The 15,359-nt window shown below is 43.8% G+C and overlaps 1 protein-coding gene across 2 annotated transcripts in view; it reads right to left on the bottom strand.

Moving 5' to 3' along the window:
* Cog7 (component of oligomeric golgi complex 7) overlaps positions 1-15,359 on the bottom strand; it is a 67,340-nt gene that overhangs the window by 41,634 nt on the left and 10,347 nt on the right. For both annotated transcript variants that reach the window (XR_009057614.1, XM_057779735.1), the window contains exons 5-6: positions 7,714-7,796; positions 6,509-6,631 (exon numbers count right to left, since the gene is read on the bottom strand). Coding sequence is in view for 1 of the 2 variants with exons in the window: in XM_057779735.1 (XP_057635718.1) it covers positions 6,509-6,631; positions 7,714-7,796 (206 nt within the window). In the remaining variant the exon portion in view is untranslated. The remainder of the gene's footprint in view (positions 1-6,508; positions 6,632-7,713; positions 7,797-15,359) is intronic.

Raw genomic sequence — 15,359 nt, 5'->3', positions numbered from 1 at the left:
ACTGAGGTTTGGAGCAGAGATAAGGAAAAAACAGATACATAGAATCAATGCCAGAAACTGTTTTTGTTTTTTTGCAAAGAGCTCTAAAATTGATAACCTGTACCTGAACTAAGGAAACAGGACAGAGTATTCAACTTGCTAAAATCAGATACGCAAGTAGGAACACCAGCACCAATTCTATAAAAGCAGAAAGCTCCTAAGGGAGGACTGTGAACCAGCAGCCTGAACATGTGGACATAGTACTAGCTGCAGTCTACCAAAACTGGCTCCAGAGGAAAAAGAAACTCCAAATAGACCTAAGGTTGGCCAGGATCATGAATCAGCTGTCAAAAATGCCCAGACAGCTGGTATGGTGCTCCATGCCTGCAATCCCAGTACAGGACTAGAGGCAGAAAGACCAAGAGATCAGCAATAGCCTAGAATACATGAGACCTTGTCTCAAAAACGAGGTCCAAAAAAAGATCAAAACTGATGGCACTTCATCGGTGAACATACAAATAATCTATTCCAATCCTTCAGAGACACTGAAACATTGAAGGAGCATTTCCTAGTCCAAACTGTGTCTCCCTGAGATGCTATGCTAAAGCCTTAGCCACCAAATACCTTAAATATGACTCTATTTGGAGACAGCCTTTTGAAGAGGTAATGAAGGTACCATAAGAGCATGTTCTCATTCTACATGATGGTATCCTCATGAGAAGACATCAGGGCAACCAGCACATTTGAAGGGAAACTCGGAGAGAAGACTCCAGCCCTGCGCATAACTTGATCTCGAACTTCTAGCATACAGAATTTTGAGACTATTACTGCTGTTTAACTATCCAGTCTAGGAATGGAGAGATGGCTCAGCAGTTAAGGCACTGGTTGCTCTTCCAGAGGACTTGGGTTCAATTCCCAGAACTGACATGGATGCTCACAACCCTCTGTAACTCCAGTCCTAGAACATCTAGCATCCTCTGCTGGCTTCTGCAGGCACTATATGCATATGGGGCACATACACACATACATGCAGATAAAATACTCATACACAAAAGACAAAAAAAAATCTCAAAAATGTAAACTATCCAATGTAAGGCCTTTTGCTGTAACATCAGCTAGCAGACTAACAGAACACTTCCTAGCTCGTTCTGTTCAGCCAGCATTACAGCAAGAACGCCAAGACCATTTAACAGGGAAAGTGTCATCCCGATAACAAATGGTGCTCAGAAACTGTTTCCTCTTTTGAGAAGAAAGTGGGAGGGAGAGAAGAAAAAAAGAAAAGAAATCACAAGCCAGCTCAGAATGAATCAAAGACAACTAGCAAATGGTCATAAGGTCATACATATAACCCAAAATATGTTCATACTTTTTTCCTAGACACTCCAAGAATTTATATAACTTCAATGGACTTTTGTTTCATTTCACGAATCATATTCTATATTCTGCTTAGAGTCACCCTGCTGGAGTCTTAGAGGAAGAGAGGGGAGAACCCCACAAATCCAACAAATAATGAAATGACTGGATGGGGATCTCACTCCACCTTGGATGTCCTGAGTGAGCCTTCCAACCATCTATTTTGCTAACCACTCTCCTTTGGAACATTAAAGCATCCCAGGATTAATGGCATGGTTCAGTGGGTGAAGGCACTCATCTTGAAGCCTGATGACCTAAGTTCAATCCTCAAGACCCACATAAAGGTGAAAGGAGAGAACTGACTCCAAGAAGCCACCCTCTGACCTCAACACAAAAATAAATAAATATTTTGAAGTATTACAAACTGAAATTCATTATTTCCAACTGACTTCAAGACTCAATGCCCTTACTGTCTCTGTTTTGGTCAATAATTTCCCCACTAACCCATAATGAAATCTCTCTTTTGATTTTCCTTTCTTCTGGTTACTAACAGCTGCTACAGCACTCCTTGGAACAGATCCTAACGGCTGCTCATTCTTTCTTAACATTTTTATTTCCAGGCTGGTCTGAGACTCACTATGTAGCCCAGGTGTGAGTCTCCTGCCTCAGCCTCTCAATAAACTGTCATGTTCAGCTCTTCTTGGCTGTTATCACCAGCTTGTACCAGGCTGGTATTTACCTTTCTCAGATCCCCAATCACCAAGTCACTGCCCACATCCCTACTAAATTCATTAACTTTAGGTGTTACTTTAAAACTTTACTTAAGGAGCTGTGGAATTATCTTCCTTTGTGATGGGTCTAGTCAAGTCCTGGGTACACTTTGAAAAACTGGTTTATCTGCCTTTTTTTACTAAGCAGTTACTAGAGTTTATACCTATTTCAAATATAAGCCCTTTATCAGCTCTTTTATAGACATCTTCTTCCAACCTGTGGCTGTAGGAGAGCTTCTGTATCAATGAAACATAATCTAACCATGCTTCTCTGCCTGTCTGTGTCATGGTTACTACATCCATGACTAAGAAATCAGTATCAAGCCGGGCAATGGTGGCGCACGCCTTTAATCCCAGCACTCGGGAGGCAGAGGCAGGCGGATCTCTGTGAGTTTGAGACCAGCCTGGTCTACAAGAGCTAGTTCCAAGACAGTCTCAAAAAAAAAAAAAAAAAAAAAAAAAAGAAAGAAAGAAATCAGTATCAATTCCAAAATCATACTTGAATTTTTGTTGTTCTGTGGCAAATGGCCAGAGAATCCTTCTGTCCAGGCACTCAAAGGAAAAAGAAAACTGAACAGAATGGACCCAGTATGTTTTAACTGAAGCATACTTTTACAAAATGCCAGTGGAGATCCAGGAAATGTCTCTGTACACAGGTAACAAATAAGAGTCCACTGGACTAGAGCTGGACTACAGCAGCTTCTTCTGCCTCCTCCCCTGTGCTCCAGTCATTTCTGTAAGAAGAAAGAGCACAGCGGGAATAAGGCCTAAGAGACCAGACTGAGGAACGAGGGCTGCAGAGTTAGACTGACCAATCCGTGGTGAGACCTTGTGACCTGCCCTTCACTGTGCACAAACACTCATTTGGACGGGCCCCAGAGCTCAAGGAGAAGCTAATTAGCTTCTAGATGAAACCATCAAGAATGCTTTTGCTGACAGGCAGTGGTTGCACAGGCCTTTAATCCCAGCACTCGGGAGGCAGAGACAGGACAGCCTGGTCTACAAAGCAAGTTCCAGGACAGCTAGGGCTGTTAGTAGAGAAACCCTATCTTAAAAACAACAACAAAAAACAAAACAAACAAACAAAAAAAGAATGCCTTTGCAACTTGCAGGCTAGTGACAGTGTTTTAGGGTATGAAAAACAATACCCATAAGAGAAAAAAAAATGATAAACTTGGCTTCCCCAAAATCAGAACTTCTAAGGGCTGAAGAGATGACTAAGGAGTTAACAGCACGTGCTGCTCTTCCAGAGTGCAGTTCCCAGCATCATGCTAACTGCCTCTAACCCTAACTCTAAGAGATCTGACACTCTTTGACCTCCTCAGGAACCCGCCCACATGAGGCACACCCAAACACACAAATAAAAATAAAATCAATAAAAAAGAATCATCTGCAAGATGGCTCAGTGGAGAAAGGCACCTGCTGCCAAGCCTGACATCCCGAGTTCAATTCCTGAGTCCCACCTGGGGAAGGAAGAACTGACTCCCACAAGCTGTCCTCCGACCTTCACATGTGCACAATGGCATGTGCACACACACCCCTGCCCCATAAATATATTGATTCATAAATAAATAAATGAAACTTCTGCTCAGAGCTGGGGATGCAGACCAGAGGTGGCACACTTGACTGACACGTGCAAACTCTGGGTTCATTCTCTGGCATTCCCAAAGCAGACAAAAACCCTCTGCTCACGCTACAGACTGGAAGACAGTGTCTACAAAACATATTTGAGAAAGGACTTCTATCCAAAAAGACGAACTCCCTTTAGGAGTTTAGGCAAATAACCCAATTTTTAAAAACAAGCAAGAGGCTTGAGTAGGCATGTCACAAAGGAATGCATACAAACAGCCAATCGCACATGAGTGGGTGTTCAATACCTTTAGTCATCATGGAAATGCAAATTAAAATCACAATGAGATGCTACTACACACCCACCAGAAGAGCTAAAATTAAACAGAATGACAACATCAGCATCAGCGCAGATGCACAGCAAGCAGGGCCCTCAAACACTGGTGTGAACGCAGAAAATGTGACGACTTTGGAAAAGGCCTGGCAATTTCTCCTACACCAAAACATACCCTGCCCACAGAACTCACAAGTCTACTCTCAGGTATAAAGACCCTTGTGGAGTGCTACTCAGAGTGGCTTTAACAACAGCCTTGGACAGGATCAGATCAAGTGTCTATCAAAAAAAGAGTGAGCCACATTTAATCCCAGCACTCAGGAGGCAGAGTCAGGGGGATCTCTGTGAGTTCGAGGCCAGACTGGTCTACAGAATGAGTTCTAGAACAGCCAGGGCTACACAGAGAAACCCTGTCTTGAAAAACAAAAAAATAGTGGAGAGGAGTGAAGATATAGTTCCATTAATAGAGTGCTTGCACAAAGTCTGGGGTTCCATCCCCAGCAACACATAAAAAAGGCATGACAGGATATCCACTCAGAGGATCAGAAGGACATGGGACTATCCCCCAGGCCCCCAAACAAACAAACAAAACAGCACAACAAAAATAGGTTTGGTGATGCCTGACTATAATCCTAGCAATGGGGAGGCTGAGGCAGGAGGATTGCTATGAATTAGAGGTCAGAGTGGGCTGCTCAGTGACTTCCTTCCTTCCTTCCTTCCTTTTTTGTTAAGACAGGGTCTCATTATATAGCCCTGGCTGGCTTGGAACTTGCCATGTAGACCAAGCTGGCTTCAAACATACAGAAATCTGCCTCTCCTCTGCCCTCTGCCTCTGCTTCCTGAGTACTAGGATTAAAGGTGTAAACTACCATGCCCATCTACACAGTGAATTTCAAGTCAGCCTGGACCATAGAGTAAGACCTTGTCTCAAACAATAACAAAATAAAATTTAAAATCAATTTTTAAAAAGAAAATGGAAGCTGGGTCTAGTGGCACAGGCCTCTAATCTCCTCAGCTACTTAAGATGGCCACGTCAGAAAGATCAAAGTTCAAAGCCAAAGCCAGCCTGAGCAACTTAAGAAAACCTTTCTCAAAAAAAAAAAAAAAAAAAAAAAAAAAAAAAAAGAAAAGAAAGCCCTGGAATACAGCTCAATGGAAATGTTCTGTTCTAGCATGTGTAAAACTGTAGATTTGATCCATAAAACCCACTAAAATAAAATGAAACACTGGGGGAAATTAAGGGTCATGACATTTTACCCTTGCCTTAGATTTCCCTAGCCCAAGCTTCAGCAAGTTGGCTGCCTGTCACGCCTGCCTCCAGTAAAGAAAATGGGCCACAAGCCAAAGGTACAAAGGAACATGCCTTCAAAAATCAAGGCTGAGAATACAGGATCTTCTTAGATGGCACAGGGCATTTTCTTTTTTCTTTTTTTTTTTTTTTTTTTGGTTTTTCGAGACAGGGTTTCTCTGTGGTTTTGGAGCCTGTCCTGGAACTAGCTCCTATAGACCAGGCTGGTCTCGAACTCACAGAGATCCGCCTGCCTCTGCCTCCCAAGTGCTGGGATTAAAGGCGTGCGCCACCACGGCCCGGCCACAGGGCATTTTCATGTACAGAAATGGGCTGTTTTTATCCTAGTGATATGAGAAGTGTACAAGAGGCAAGGATGTGTAAATGAGTGTAGACAGACAGGCACACTGTAAACTGGTAGCTACATAAAACTGTGGGAACTTAGAACCTAAGTCTGAATTAGATAGTTCAAGCAACAATAAACAAGGACAGAGAAACTAGAGGCTAACAAAGGAGAATCACAATGAGTCCAAGGCCAAACTTGCCTACACAGCAAAGAATTTATCTCATGAGAATCAGGGAGGATAAAAAGAAACAAAACAAAATGCTTTGTCCAATTTGAATGACATAACCCTGAATAAGAAATTCTCCCCAAATAAAATTGAGCTCATTCCAGCAAGTGACTGATCAGGAGTCGTGACAATCTATGAAATAAGTTACACAGCCATCAGACCTGACCCATAAGCACTCTCAAGCAAGATGGGCTTTTCCCCTCCCAGAAGAGTTGCTGTGCCTCTGACATCAGACAAGGAAGGGTGGCTCATCCCTATGGTTACAGATGCCGTGGACTCAGAGAGGAAGTGATGGGAGGCTCCCACTCCAAACACAGGCCTCACCTCACCCTGTTCAGAGTACCTTTAAGATGAGACTTTTCCTCTAGCTCTGGGTGAGAACAAGGGGACTTGACCTGAACCTAGGATAAAAAACAGTCTGCTCTTTCCATCACCTGACTTTCAGGAAGGCCAGAGGCCCAGTTGAACACCAGGGACACTGCCTCCTTAGATCCTATTTAAGATACAGAGCAAGCGATAAGACTTTCCTTGGTGGGTTCAGAAGCGTATGTTTTAACCCCTTTAGTGACAACAGGGCTTGGTCCAGAGCTGTCACCCATTCTCATGCCACCATGGGCTTTGTTCTCCATCTCTGAGGTGTTACCTGTGTGGCCCACTGGGTTTGCATGTGCCAAGCCCCAAGCAAGGCGTCGTAGAGGCCAGTGAGCTGCCGGTCCAGTGGAAGGTCACTCTGGCACAGTTCTTGCCAGGTTGCTAAAAGCTGTACCTGCAGAAGCAGAGCAAAGGGGATATCTTACTAGGTAACCCAAAACATGCTGGGAAACTGCCCCATGCCACTACAGAACTTAGTGAGCACACAAATACCCAATGAGATTTATCCACTTGAGAAAAGGCAGAAAACCAGCAGGTTAGACACAGGCTCCTGTTCCAAACATCATCTACTGCCTGAGCTCGTCAACCCCCAAGTAACACTGTCTCCTCTGACCTCACCCCAGAGCACATCACTGCACTCCTCTAAAGCACTCCCGGAAGAGCTCTTAGGGTGGTCATACTGTGCGCTGATGATTCAAGCCCTCCACCATACTTTTTATTATTATGGTCCGATCCCCTCCCTCCCTGAGACAGGGTTTCTTTATATAGTCTTGGCTGTCTTAGAACTCACTCTGTAGACCAGGCAGGCCTCATACTCACAGAGATCCGCCTGCCTCTGCCTCCCAAGTGCTGAGATTAAAGGTGTGCACCACCACCACCCAGTCCCACCATACATTTTAAACACACACAGGAGCTAACGAGATGAATCCCAGTATAAAGACATTCTCTGCAAACCTGGTGACCTGAGTTCAATCCCTGAAACCCACATAAAGGTAGAAGGAAAGCAGACTCCATAATGCTGTCTTCTTACCCACACGTATACCATGGCATGCTTGTGCCGGCACACATGCATTGCACACACGATAACAATAAGGAAAACTAAAACAAACATCAAATAAAACAGGATTCAGGCTCAGGAAGCTGCAGGTTGGTAGCCTAGCCCTTGAAACCATAAAATTCTTATGACTTCCTAAAAGCATAATGAAGCATGAGACATGAATATTCTTTAAAAAACAAAAATAGGAACAAATTAAAACAATGTTTTAAGTCTGTAAGTGAATCCAGGCTGAAAACCCACTGATTTGTTCCAAGTGACAAAGGCATCCATCGAGTGGATCAAGAGCACCCTCTGCTGGCTTTAAGTAAAAGAAAAAAGACCAAAAGACAAGGAATGTCAGACTTTGCCTTTACCTATGAAAGATGTCAGCCAATAGTGGAAGAGGCCCTCCACGGTCACAATCACTCACAGCTGCTTACCTTGTGACATTTGTAGTAGTATGCAAGGAGCTGGGGCATCCGGTCAATTTCAGTAAACACCTTCACAAATACTTTGGACTGATCTAAAGAACACAAAATGAATATAAAGTGTTACCAGGTTTCCCAGGGCAGCCAAGGCAAGCAACTCACTCTGGTAAATTCAGATAGATGTTAACTAGATTCAAAAGTTTCTACTGAAATAATTGCTTTAATTCAAATATGAGAATCATAAGCATAATAAATAACGGCAGAACATTAGACTCAGTTACCAGACACTGCAAGTCTAAGCATATTAAAATAATGCATCAAGCACCATTAATATAGCTATCATTCGCTGGGCATGGTAGCACATGCCTGGAATCCTAACACTCAGGATGCTGAAACAGGAGGATGTCAGCCTGGACTACATAGCAAGTCCCTGTTTTCAAATGCAACACACACAGGAACTGGAGAGATGGTTTAGCAGGTAAGAGTTCTCTTTCAAAGAACTTGAGTTTGATTCTTAGAACCTACAAGGCACCTTGCAACGACCTGTGCAACCACCTGTAACTCCAGTTCTAGAGGGTGCAATGCCCTCTTCTGACCTCTGTGAGCACTGGCACACATGGTACCCAGAGCAGGCAAAGGCCCATGCACGTAAAGTAATAAAGCTGTTTTATTGTAAAGAGCAATGGGAGGAGTGCAATAACGAGTGAGTGTGACTGCTGGTGCTAAAACAGATGAGCACAAGGCTTGTGCCAAAGCTGGAGCCTAAAACCTAGGGAGGTTCTGAGCCTCAGTAGTCAGAGATACACTCACTTCCCTTTACCTAGTCCTGGCCCTGCACCAGATCACGGACTGTCACTGACAAGTATATAATAACCCATCTCATCCATCAGCCTCATTTTGTAGGTGAGAAACTGCACCTCCAGCTCAAGGTAGTGGTTGGACAGGAAACCATGGTGAGCAACATGCAGCGCTGACTTTCAATTGCTCTGATTCACACAAACAGCCACTTTATCTGACTCTATTAGTGATTATATGGACTGAAAAACTGCGAGCAAACAAGCCTTCTGTCAGATGCCAAGAACAAATCGCACTCCCAGTACCTCGGGGCCTTGGTGCTTGCTATAATCTAGGGTGGTCTCCTAATTAGTCAACCTAAATTAGACTCCCCTGCTAGCCCTGTCACAACTCCCTTTCACAGAACAAATCACACTGCACTTATTGTGTCAAGCTCTTTAGATAAGCGTCTTGTTCTCTTTCCCATGCATAGACAGAGAAGCTACATGAGCGCTGTGGCATCCCTTGTCTTGTTTCAGTTTCTGGCTACACTGGCACGAAGCACAGTTGCTGGAAGTACACCGAACTGTACTAAAAGGATTATTGAAGTAACACCAGGGATAGTGGTAGAGGCAGGAGGACTGAGAATTCAAGGCCACTCGGGGTTGCATAGTGATACAGTAAGACTCTACCGCACAATAAACCACAAGAGGGATAAACTAAATTAGCTAACAGAAGGAAGATGAGATAAGTAAAGAAAAAGGAAATAAAAAAGGAGATCAATGAAGCCAGATCTGAACAAAGCAGCAAACTGAAAAAAAAATCTACCTAGATCCACTTAGTAAAAAGAAAGAAAGGAAAGAAGGAAGGAAGGAAGGAAGGAAGGAAGGAAGGAAGGAAGGAAGGAAGGAAGGAAGGAAGGAAGGGAGAGAGGGAGGGAGGGAAGGAAGGAGGGAGGGAGGGAAGAAGAAAAGAAGAAAGAAAAGAAGGAAGGGTGTTTAAAAAAGAATGCTTAAAAGCAGATAATAAGAAATGAAAAACAAAACAATAAAAGAATAACAGAAAAGTATTTTGGATGATTATAAGACAACACATCAGGGACTGGAGAGATGGCTCAGTGGTTAAGAACACTGACTGCTCTTCAAGAGGATCCAGGTTCAATTCCCCATGCCCACATGGCACCTAACAATTGTCTGTAACTCCAAGATCTGACACCCTCACAGACATACATGCAAGCAAAACACCAACGCACATAAAATAAAAATAAATAATTTTTTTTTTTTTTTTGGTTTTTCGAGACAGGGTTTCTCTGTGGCTTTGGAGCCTGTCCTGGAACTAGCTCTGTAGACCAGGCTGGTCTCGAACTCACAGAGATCCGCCTGCCTCTGCCTCCCGAGTGCTGGGATTAAAGGCGTGCGCCACCATCGCCCAGCTTTTTTTTTTTTTTGGTTTAAATAAATTATTAACAAGATAACACATCAGATATCCTTGAAAATGATAAATTCCTCAAAAACACAAACTACCAACTACCAATATTGAATCTCAAATCTAAGCTGGATACATTAGCATACACCTATAATTCCAATACTCAGGCAGAAGCTCCGAGTGTGAGACCATCCTTGTCTACACAGAAAGTTTCTGGCCAGACAGGGTTATATAGCAAGACCCTGTTTCAAACAGAAAAGGATGAAGGAAGGGGCTTGGTCCTAAGCACCACATAAACCACGTGTAGTAGTGTACACTTGAAGTCACAGCACTCCACATACCTTTAACCCCAGCACTTGGGGAGACAGAGACAGATGGATCTGTGTGTTTGAGGCCAGTCTGGTCTACAAAATGAGTTCCAGGACAGGCTCCAAAGTTACAGAGAAATTCTGTAGAAGGAAGGAGGGAGAGAGGGAGAGAGGGAAAGAAGGAGGGAAAGAGGGAGAGGGGGGGGGAGGGAGGGAGGGAGGGAGGGAGGGAGGGAGGGAGGGAGGAAGGAAGGAAGGAAGGAAGGAAGGAAGGAAGGAAGGAAGGAAGGAAGGAAGGAAGGAAGACATTAAAAGGATAATACCCCATTACTAGTGGGGTTTATCCTTGAGAGCAAAGATGGTTTAACACATTGAGTCAATCAATGTAAAGGTATTTAATCTCAGCACTTGGGAGGCAGAGGCAGGCAAAGCTCTGTGGGTTCAAGGCCAGCCTATTCTACATAATGAGTTTCAAGCCAGTCAGAGCTATATAGTAAGATACTGTCTCAAAAAAAAGAAAAAAAAAAAAAAGAAAAAAAAGAAAAATAATTAAGAATTAACGGAATGGAATGAATGCAGGGTGCAGGGTACTACATTAACAAACAAGGGGAGATAATGATTATCTCAACTATGAATAAAAGTATTTTTTAAGAAATACTTACTTTATTTTTATTTATGCATGTCTGTGAACATGTATGTCCATGTAGGACAAAAGAGAGCAACAGATCCTTTAGAGCTAAAGCTGCAGTTCCCTTGAGTGGCCTGAGAAGGATTCTGGGAACTGAATTCCTGTCCTCTGTAAAACAGCAAGCTCTCTTAACCTCAAGCCTCAAAACACAACACTCTCTCAAGATAAAAATACTCAGTTATCTAGGAATAGAAGGAAACTGCCTTACCATAATAAAAGACACAGCTAACGCAATACTCGGTTATCTAGGAAAAGAAGGAAACTGCCTTACCATAATAAAAGACACAGCTAACAGAGGGAAAGAAGCAAGGGGACTGGAGAGATGACTTAGCAGTTAAAAATATTTTTTGCTCTTCGTAGAGGACTGGCTGGGGTTTGGCCACAACCATTCATAATTACAGTTCCAGGGGATTCGATGCCTTCTTCCTATCTCTGTGGGCATCAAGCACATGGTGCACATAAATACATGCAAATGAAACACTCATACACATAAAATAAAATAAAAATTTTAAGTCTACAATCTCTAGTTATATCCAACATGATCTTGAAAGTCTTTATCAGAAAAGCTAGGCAAGAAAAATAAAAGACATTCAGATGGGAAAAGGAGTACAATAATCTGTACAGACATGTTCCTGTATGTAAAAACCCCTCAGATTACACACACACACACACACACGCACACATAGGGAAAGAAAGAGAGAGAGACAGACACATACAAATCCTACTAAAACTAAAAAATTAAGCAATTTATTTTGGTTTGTTTTTTAGTAGTGCTAGGCACTAAGCCCAAGGCATTGTATACACTAGGTATATACCATGACTTATACACCCAAGTGTGGAACCCCAAATTTGATGTGACTTCAACACTAGACTAAGGGAGACCCAGCTTTCTGGGGCTCTGACTGTGGAAATGAGCAGGAAGAAAGCATCTCATGGGGACAGCACTGTCACTGAGGCGGGAAAGGCTGAGCTGGTTTGCACACACTGAGCACACAGCTACCACAGAGATGCTCTGCAGTCCAGGTTTACACCTCTTGTTCCAGCTTAATTACTCAAAGCACTGTCCCAGACACAGAGTAGTCCAGTGATAGAGTGCCTGCCTGGCATGCACAAGGCCCTGGGTTCAATCCCCATAAATTCAGAGGCATGGGGAGGGCAACCTGCAGGGTGAAAGGGAAAACTGGAGCAGGAAACCAACCAATCACTGAGCACCCTGACTCTGAGCCCAGAGCCAGTGAAAGAAACACCCTGGATCTGAGACCTGAGCCAGGGAAAGAAACATCTCTTTATCCCTGAACCCAGGAACAAAGAAACATGCCCTGACTTTGAAACCAGTGCCAAAGAAACACACTTTGTCCCTAGAATCAGAGCCAGTGAAAGAAACACAGTCTGGCCACGAAATCAGAGCCATCTCTTCCCCTGACCAACTAAACTAGCCAATCCCTGAGCAGGGATAAACTAACCAATCCCTCTTCTCCCTGGGAAAACTCCGCCCCTAAAAAGCTCTATATAAACCTCTCTGCCTGTTCAGTTAGAGGCTCCCATTTATCCCTCCCTGGCAGAGGCAGCCACTCTCCTGAATTCCTCCTTCCCAAATAAATCTCTTTCCCAAAAGAGTCTTGGGTGACGATTTTCATTCACCTACACAGAATAGAAGAACCTGGCTGGGACGTCCCTTAGGGGACTGAGCCGAAAATCCTTGCTGGGATGCTCCCTAAGGGAGCAAGGCAGAGCAGAAAAAGTAACTTTTCACGGGAGCCTGAGGAGATTGCCACATTTCTGCAGGGGCTTTCCCCATTAGCAGAGTGTTAGCAAAGGAAGTAACATCGTGGGTCCAAGAAGAAGCAGATAGCTCTGTTGGGACTTTCCCTTAAGGGAATAGAGCAGAGCTCAGCGGTCCTCCAAGAGAAGGGGAGGATTGCTATATCCTGCAGGGAGACCATCCCCCACTGCACCCCAGCTTCAGGTAGCCTGGCCTCCTGATAGTCAGGACACCTCCAGGGCTGAGCTGTTCTATTGCGGCTCCAGCCTCCAGAGCTGTCCTGCCGTGGCTCTAAGCATAGCCGGGCTTAGTCAGGATGTCTCTGCAACTCCACAGCTGCAACACATCCCCTACACAACCTCTCTCTTGGGAGCGAACACAAGAAAGCCTGCCATTTGCAACTACACAGAAGAACCTGGAAAGCACCATGCCAGGGTGTGAGAGAGAGACATCAGTATGATCACATTTATACATGGAACCTCAAAAGCTGAGCTAAGAGAAACAAAGGAAAATGGGAGCCACCAGGAGGAAAGATGGGAAATAAGAAACATCGGTCAAAGGGCACCAACTCTCAGTTATGAGTAGCAGTGTAGTGATTACAGCTAATAATGAATTATTACAGACTTGAAATTCGCCCAGAGTACATCATTATTATTCTTACTACTACAAAAAGAAAGGGACACTGGCCAGGCGGTGGTGGCGCACGCCTTTAATTCCAGCATTCAGGAGGCAGACACAGGTGGATCTCTGTGAATTCAAGGCCAGCCTGGTCAACAGAGCAAGTTCCAGGACAGTCATGGCTACATAGAAAGACCCTGTCTCAAAAAAAAAGAAAAGAAAGGGACAACGTGTGTGATGGATGTGCTCCCTTGATCACTGATTACTGTAATTATAGTATGTATCCAATTAGCATGTTATACACTTTAAGTACACACAAATTCCTTTTAAGAGCTGGAAAAGTTTTCTTTTGCTCTCAATAATGCCCATTTAATAAAATTATATAGTCATATTGAATTAGACTGAAAACTTATGACACTTATTCATGTGACAATGGTTCATGTGTACACATCTGTATGTTCATATTTATAATTGTGTAGCTTATTAATTTTCAAAGAAAAAAATGCTGAAAGCTGATGTCAGTGTGCCCACATGACCTAAAACAAACTGAAGAATTGGAGTTCTTAAACCACCCTAAATTCGACATTAGAAAAGTACCATTGCCGGGCGGTGGTGGCGCACGCCTTTAATCCCAGCACTCAAAAGGCAGAGACAGGTGGATGTCTGTGAGTTCAAGGCCAGCCTGGTCTACAGAGCTAGTTCCAGGACAGGCTCCAAAGCCACAGAGAAACCCTGTCTCGAAAAAAAAAAAAAAAAATTGCCAGGCGGTGGTGGCGCATGCCTTTAATCCCAGCACTTGGGAGGCAGAGGTGAGTTTCAGGCAGGCTCCAAACCTACAGAAAAACTCTGTCTCGAAAAACCAAAAACAGAAAAAGAAAGAAAAAAGAAAGAAAAACATCATCATTAAGCAACTAATGCTGCATCTCTGAAGCCAAGAGGAGAAGGTGTTTTCAGAACAGGAGAGAGCATGCATCAACACCACAATCAACCATCTATGGTTCAAAGATAAAAAAATGCAGGCTGATGCCAGGCTCTCAAGTTAGCTGACAAAATATCTGCTGAGAACTTCTATAGATTAAGTTCAGGAGGACAGGGAACTCAGAAGAGAAGGGCTCACATGACACATGAGCAGTAGCAGCAAACACAGACCAGAAACAGCTGTGAAGATCAGAAATCAGTATCAGTTCCCTGTGTGTTGCACACACCTTTAGTCTCAGCACTCGGGAAGCAGAGGCAGTTAGATCACTATTAGTTGGAGGCCAGCCTGGTCTATATAACAAGTTCCAGTCTAGCCATGACTCAAGGAAGAAAGGAAGGAAGGAAGGAAGGAAGGAAGGAAGGAAGGAAGGAAGGAAAGAAGGAAGGAAGGAAGGAAGGAAGGAAGGAAGGAAGGAAGGAAGGAAGGAAGGAGAGGAACAGTTTCACTATTGCCACTTTTTTTGTTTTGTTTTGTTTCTCAAGACAGGGTTTCTCTGTGTAACTGCCGTGGCTGTCCTGGAACTCACTCTGTAGACCAGGCTGGCCTTGAAAACATAGAGATCCACCTGCTCTGCCTCCCAAGAGCTGGGATTAAAGATGTCCACCACCACTGCCTGGTATTACTGCCACTTTTTGAATGGCTGATATTGTTGTGGATGAGGATGCAGGAGTGAAGTCTGCTGATGTCTGCAATTTACTCTGAAAAGAGTCAGATATGGGCTCCAAGTGCAGTTTAGAGGTAAAGTGGATGCTTAGCAAGACAAAGCCCTGGTTTTCACCAAAACACCAGAACTCCCCACCCAAAAGACAGTCAGTGGCAGAGCTGCCAAATAGCAACAACAATAAAAGAAAAGAAGCTGTGAGATGGAGCAACAACAGACCTGTGATGAAGCAAATGTAAGGCTAGCAAGGAGCTGAGAGGCAGAGCACTTGCAAGGCCTGGGTTCCACCCACAGCGTGGGGAGGTGGTGCAGGAAAATGACCACGCTGAGATCTAGAGGCTATCTCCACAGTACCTGTTTCGACTATTCTGTACGTCAGGAAACTCTGTATAAAATGCTAAAAATATGGAGCAGTATGAAGTTATATTTTTCTACAATCTACA

Source organism: Chionomys nivalis, chromosome 8, assembly GCF_950005125.1.
Source record: "Chionomys nivalis chromosome 8, mChiNiv1.1, whole genome shotgun sequence".
NCBI lineage: Eukaryota > Metazoa > Chordata > Mammalia > Rodentia > Cricetidae > Chionomys > Chionomys nivalis.
This window is presented reverse-complemented; position numbering and strand designations above follow the sequence as displayed.